Below are 7,048 nucleotides of genomic sequence, written 5' to 3'. Positions count from 1 at the left end.
TAATACTTTGTATATTTCTGTTTGAATAGTTCTGCATCTGATTTGGCCTGACTGGAATATCCCCTGCTGCCAGGGCTTGACCTTTAGTTGGCCTTGCTATGAGGGCATTACGGCTTAGAGTTTAGTCTGTGGCAGTATCCGAAGGCACTGACTCGCACTGGACACACTGCCAAAAATGTTTATTAATAAACTGTTGTTGGAGTGTAGACAACTTTAATATCCAGCATAACTGGGGAGTCAAAATTTTGTGTCTGATTAAGTCAAAGTATACTCTAACCTGTATTGTAATTTTAATTCTGAAAGAAAGAAATAGCTGGAAATAACACTGGTTCACAAAAATGTCTCTGGTCCATGTCCCATTGACATGGATGGTTCAGAATAACAGAACATACGTCGACCTCCCCCCTGTTTTGTCCTAGGTTCTTTTTATAGCATGTGAACAGGAGAGTGCAGCTGCCCCTCTATTTCCTAGTGACATTGACTTGCTCTATATTCTTTGCAGGCTGAAATCACCTCTACACACTCACACCCAGACTTGAGTCCCCAGCTCTGTCTCTGGCTTCCTGACACACACATATTAACCTAAGCTATTCTGCTACCACAGCTAGGTACTGCTCTCCATCATGTCAGACAAAAAGACAGCCAGCAAGGTAAGCATGGGAAAAAGGAAAGAGAAGAGTGTGGAGAGCAAGAATGAAAAAGAGATGGAAAAAAAATTGCAGAACAATGTGGAGAGCGACAAACAGAAGGAAAAAGAAAAGCAGAAAAACAAGCCAGAGGACGAGAAGCCACAGGGAAATGGGGAGGCAGTCCAGGGAGCTCAAGGAGGTGGTGAGGATGGTGAATTTGAACTGGAACCTATAGAGCTACCACCATTTGAGATCATTGTAGGGTAAGAGTAACTCACATACATACTCCAAATTACACTCATGCTGTTTTTGATTAACTAATGTCAATAATTTGTTGTTACTACAGAAAAACAATAGAACTGTTTATCTTTATAAAATTATATGTCATTATAGGAATAATGGGAATGGGAGATATGAAATTAATACTGTTTAATACTTGGCTTATTACTATGTTAATCCAATGATCGATACATTAGATTCTATCAAAGAAGCTAACTGATAAAAGAGAATATCATATAACATGATGTAATATGATTAAAATGAGGTTTATTGAAATATCAGGGTCTATCTTAGATTATTATTATAGGTTTGACTTGTGAAACAGCTAGTTTTTCTGCCTTACCCTAAAGTTCATTATGTGGTTTAACATGTAGGTTCATAAGGTTAGTGCTAATATTAACGCTGGGTATAACACAAGGGTTTGTCTATTGCCAATGTAAGTGTATATCATTATATAACCTATAACCAATTTGCCAACCTTAATAACATTATTATATTATATTATATAATTATTTCATTTATTTAAATTCAAACCCAGCTAATGTCTTAGTTAACTAACTAGTCAGCAAAAATGTTACTTATTTTACCTGCCAGTGTTCCTAATACTTGCTTCCTTAATTAATGCTAAATTGGCAATTACAATTTACAACAAACAGTAGGACAGTATATATAAATATATATTATACAATACAATATTCGGTAAACGTAATTCATGTGATTGGGTGTTATTACTTCTAAATAAAAGCTTATTTAGAATTAAAATAACTACCAATAAACTTAACCACCCAAATCGGAACAGGCCGCCTTTAGCGGGCCAGACTGGAAAGGATTTTCAATTGGAATGAGAAACGTGATGCAAACCTTTAATTATCTGTTCAATAAGAAAATATTATACACTTGATTTGGTTGTTTCTCTCTAGTTAGAATAAGTAGATTCTTTTTGCGCATGTTTGTCCCACATGGTGGTAACACTAGATGAAATGATGAGTTCCCAGAAGGGCGGAGGAAGTTTATCATTCCTGATGAGCTGTAAATATCCTCTCGCACTCTCCTCCTGTTTAAAAATTGCAGGAACAGTGTGTGCTTCTGAAATTGCTGCTTAATTACAAAGCACAGCAGAAAAGCAAATGTTTTTCCCATGATGTGACAAAGGTCCACCTTGATCATTATCGTCTATTAAATTCAATTTAATTTGTATAGCAATTTAAACAATTGTCATTGTAGCAAAGCAGCTTTATACAATCAAAATAATTATTTAAGTTTGTATGGAATGGAATGTGTATGAATTAAACTGGTCAGATAAATAAATATAATTTTTTCAAAGTTAAAGCAAAGAACTTCTTTCTTTTTTTTCTTTTCCTAAATATATTTTTGGCAGAGTGGATTGTGTTTGTCATGTCAAAACAAGTTAAGATTTTACCAAATCAGCATCTGTGTCCATGTAATTGCAGATAGTGAGACAGGACTGTCTAAAAATAAAAGATTTATTTATCAAAATTCCAACAACATGGGAAGAGAATATTGACTTTATATCTGATTTTACAAGGCTTCACAAATGTCCTTCAAAATCTCACTGAACAGCCTTTACTGAGGTTATCTTCAATATTGTCCAAAATAAGATAGCTGTGAAGACTGCTGACAAATGTTGATATCTAAAGCTAAACATGATTTGGCCAAGTAGGACAGGTTCTTCTTCTCTCCAAACTACGTATCAATTCTTATTAGAACACACCATTTGCAATGCTAATGCATGGATCTGTATTTTCATTCTTAAAATTAAGCAAAATTGGTTTATTTGTGAAAAAATTTGGACACATATGGTGTCAACAGCAAGTTGGTCCTTGACATTCTGTTATAACTTGATTGTACACACCTGTCAATATAAAGTTGCCACAGTGGATGATGTATGTCAAAATGAAAACAACGTCATGAGGTCAAGGGAATTATCTGTTGACCTGCATGACAGGATTGAATGATGAAAAAAAAAGCAATTTAAGATAAGACTGAAACATCACAAAATGTGAAAAAAAGGGTCTGAAACCTTACCTTTAGCATTGTTTGTGGTGGCAGTTAACCCTTAATATTAAGAATGTGTTGTGGGCAGTAAGGCTAGCACTAATACTAGGAGTTTACGTTAAAATAAGTGGTCAAATTGATGATACTTTCATGTTTTAAATAAATTAATTATTTGTCTATATAAACTGAAATAGCGAGCAACACAATTAGCTTTCCTATTTGGAGTGATTGATCTATAGAGATTTTTTTCTATAGAGATTTTTGTCTAAGTGTAAGTGTAATTAAGAGCTGTGATTGGTTAAAAATCCATATTGTTTCAGGAATGTTGATGTCCTAGTTAAGTAATCACTGCTATCAGTGTAGACATATTTATAGACATATTTTAAACTGGCAACGTGAAAATAAGTAATAATACAGGGTGTCCCTAAAAATCTGACATCATTTGAAATATAAAAATTCAATCTATTAAATTCAATTCAATTTAATTTAATTTTTTGTAAAGCACTTTTAAAAATTGTCATTGTCACAAAGCAGCTTTACATAATCATAAGAATTATGGAAGTTTGTATGAAATGTGAATGTGTATGAATCAAAATGATCAGATTGTCCCTGATGAGCAAAAAATATCTGAGTAACTACATGTCCTAGGCAAACAAAATTAATTAGGGTTCATGTTAAAAAATAAAAGATTTATTTATCAAAATTCTAACAACATGGGAAAAGAATATTGATTTTATACCTGATTTTACAAAGCTTCAAAAATGTTCAATATGGGCCCGCATGTGACACGACAAACGTCAAGTCCAGCTCCTGCCAAACATTCTGTAGCATATCTTGCGTAACATTCTCCAGCGCCTCAGTGATTCTCTGCTTGAGTTTATCTAGGCTTGTAGTAAGAGGGGGGATAAAGACAAGCCCTTTCACATAACCCCATATAAAAAACATCACAAAGGTTTCAGTTTAAGTGAATGTGGTGGCCATCAATAAAAGAAAAAGTACAACAAAAAAAAGAGAGAGAAAAAAAAGAGAGAAAAAGAGAGATAATTTAAGCGAAAATTGGTTATGTTGTTAGACTATGAAATTATGTCTTTTTTTTGGGACACCCTGTATTTTCCTGTAAGAACGAGTTTGCAAAGATAGGTAAGTGATTATTGGTACATGCCATAAAGTGATGGCAAAAATTTCCATTCCTGTTTTTACCTTCACAGAGATCGTCTCAACCCATCCTTTTTCAAGTTCCAGTTTAAAAATGTTGAGTACTCTTCAGGGCGAAACAAGACCTTTCTATGCTATCAAGTTGACATAAAGGGTGGTGCAGCAGAACCTGATGGTCTTCGAGGGTATTTGGAAGATGAGCATGCAGGTGCTCATGCTGAGGAGGCCTTCTTCCAGCAAGTGTTACCTCAATATAATAAATCGCTGCAATACACAGTCACCTGGTATATATCATCCAGTCCCTGTGCAGCATGTGCCACTAAATTGGGAGAGATCCTGCGGGCCCGAAAAACACTGCGGCTTAACATACACTGCTCCCGTCTGTTCTGCTGGGAGGAGCCAGAAATACAGGCAGGGCTAAAAGCTTTGGCGAAAGCAGGGTGCAAACTAAGGATGATGAGGCCAGTGGACTTCAATTACGTATGGTCCACTTTTGTTGAAAATGAGGAAGACAGTTTTACGCTATGGGAGGACTGTCAAGATAACTTTGAGTACTATAATGAGAAGCTGACTAACATTCTGCAGTAGGGTAGGTGCATTATTGAACAAGTTTTTGTATAATTAAAAGCTGTACACTAAAGCATAAAATCTGAAATAGATCTATCAAACTGTTAAAGTAGCACTAGTTTGAGCTAGTTTTATTAGAATTCTGTATTTTTCTTCATTCACTAAAAGTTTCAAAAACTAAACTTTTCTTTTCCCCCCCAGGATTTACATCTTAAAGGACACAGTTATGAGTTGTTCTCACAGCACGTGCATCTTTTATCTGCTGGAATGTTGTGTTATTCTGTCCACTTTCTGTTAAACACAGAACCACAATTATGTACCTTAATTGTCCTTAAAACTTGATGGAAAGTAATGGAATACAAAATATTGTACAGATATAATTAACTGCCACCTTCTGTTGTTTGTATATTACTCTATTATTTACATCCATTTTCTGAATCTCATTTACCAGTCTAGTACACTGTTAAATTAATGCAGTATTACATACAGTATTTGCATTTCATTTTGATACTAAATAGATACTGTATAATCACACAAATGTTTAATAAAGATGCATATTTGATTGCCATAACTTCTTTTAAATTATTCAGGTGAATCAATTCTTTTAACACTGGGTCAATGCATATGAAATCACTGGAGGCTCCTGAGTAACCAGTGACATTCCCCTAATTGTTCATTTATATTTGTTTTAGTTTACCAATATAAAATCTTTTAAAATTGTTAAATTTTTATGCTTTCACGGCATGCCAAAACTTTAAATTTGTATATGTATTACATGTTATAGTTCTTTTTTTTTTTTTTTTAGCAACTTGCAATACAGTATGTCGGAACATAAACCTTTTGATATATGAGGTGGTAAAAAAATAACTTTTTTGAATATTTTAATTCAAAGATGTACCACTTGAAAGAGCATGTTTTTATTAGGAAATACAGTAGATCTAAAGGTACTGTATAGTAAAGTAATCCTATCTATCTATCTATCTATCTATCTATTAAAAACAACTTCAGAGAAACCAAAAACACCATCACTGTTCATTTAACAAAAAAGAAGCAAAAAAGTTTGCAATACTAAGTACCTCCTTACTATTTCTACAAGATTTAAAAGGGTAAGTCGCTGCCCGGTGATGCTAATCATCAGGCCTTGATAAATTCATCATAAGCAGATGTGCAGACCTCAAAAAACAAGGTAACGATATAAACAATTGTGTAAGATAAGCAACTGTTGCGGCATCTGGAAAGGGTTATAAAGCCATTTCCCAATAATTGGAGTGAGAAAATTCTACAGTGAGAAAGATTATTCCCAAATGGAAAACATTTAAAACAGTTACCAATCTTTCCAGGAATAGACAGCTCAGTACATTCACCCCAAGCATTCTCTGAACATACGATGCTCAGAGGAATACAAAAAGATCTCAATGTTAAAGTCCATGACAGCAAAATTATTTAAAAGATGACCAAATACAGTTTATTTTAGAGTTGCCAGGGGAAACCTCTTTGGCAAATGGCAAAAGTAAGGCCATCTCTGACAGCTAAATCTTGGTCGGAATTGGGTCAAATAACAGGACAATGATCTATTTTTGATAGATAAATAAATACTAGCACAGGGAAAGAAGATATATGTTTAGGCTGTTTTTGCCTAGGACCTGGGGTCCGTTCTTCGTACGTCGCTTGACACATCTGAGATGAATTGACACATCTAAGATGAGATCATTGTGCTAATTACAATCTGGCTAAGTTGGTTCTTCAAACACATGTTGTTGATGATTAGTATAGCTGGATTGAGTTGTCTAGGAATATTGCGCGTTCGTGCATTGGTTTAAAAGGCGATATGCATCGACAGTAGAAACACTAATAACAACCCCTTTGATTGGTTTTAGAAATGAAAAAAGAGCAAGCTCAATTTTTTTTTGTAACACGTGTTATGCGCTAAAATACCCCCCTGCCATGGATTGTCCCCCCTCCTACATAATTGCTATCAAATATTATATTAGAACATAAATTCATAGGTTAATGGTTTACAAATTACATGAAAATAAATGTTGTATATGAAAAAATAGAAATGTATATTTTTTTAAATACATGTATACTTTTATATAGTTTTTTATAATAAAATTAGTTTCGTCCAAGTTTTCATTATTATTTCATTATTATATATAAATATTTATTTGCATATTTATGACAAACCCCTAAAAAATTAATGTGTCACAAAATAAACATACAAGAGTTTGTATTAATGATCTTGACGGCTGTCTCGTGCTTAGGCTTCATTATAATAGTAATATCAAATTTATAGGTTTATTATTATCAAATATATGTACGAATATAATATTTGATAGCGATTGTGTGTGTGCGTAAATATATATATATATATATATAGTAGTGATGAAGTGCTTTGAACGCCT

General features: G+C 33.7%; 1 protein-coding gene across 1 annotated transcript; it reads left to right on the top strand.

The window, feature by feature from the left end:
- Window positions 1–477: 477 nt before the first annotated feature.
- On the top strand, window positions 478–5,205 carry apobec2b (apolipoprotein B mRNA editing enzyme, catalytic polypeptide-like 2b). Its single transcript, XM_053482947.1, has 3 exons — window positions 478–892; window positions 4,133–4,668; window positions 4,848–5,205. The coding sequence occupies exons 1-2, from the start codon at window positions 624–626 to the stop codon at window positions 4,665–4,667; spliced, it is 804 nt and encodes a 267-aa protein (XP_053338922.1). The 5' UTR covers window positions 478–623; the 3' UTR covers window position 4,668; window positions 4,848–5,205.
- Window positions 5,206–7,048: the final 1,843 nt, after the last annotated feature.

The sequence above is a fragment of the Clarias gariepinus genome, chromosome 22, assembly GCF_024256425.1.
Source record: "Clarias gariepinus isolate MV-2021 ecotype Netherlands chromosome 22, CGAR_prim_01v2, whole genome shotgun sequence".
Lineage (NCBI taxonomy): Eukaryota > Metazoa > Chordata > Actinopteri > Siluriformes > Clariidae > Clarias > Clarias gariepinus.
This window is presented reverse-complemented; position numbering and strand designations above follow the sequence as displayed.

Bases quoted from the DNA above. Each gene is read 5' to 3' on its own strand.
- apobec2b (XM_053482947.1), top strand. From the start codon at position 624: ATGTCAGACAAAAAGACAGCCAGCAAGGTAAGCATGGGAAAAAGGAAA. The intron at 893-4,132 runs GTAAGAGTAACT...TTACCTTCACAG, and splicing joins CCATTTGAGATCATTGTAGG to AGATCGTCTCAACCCATCCT.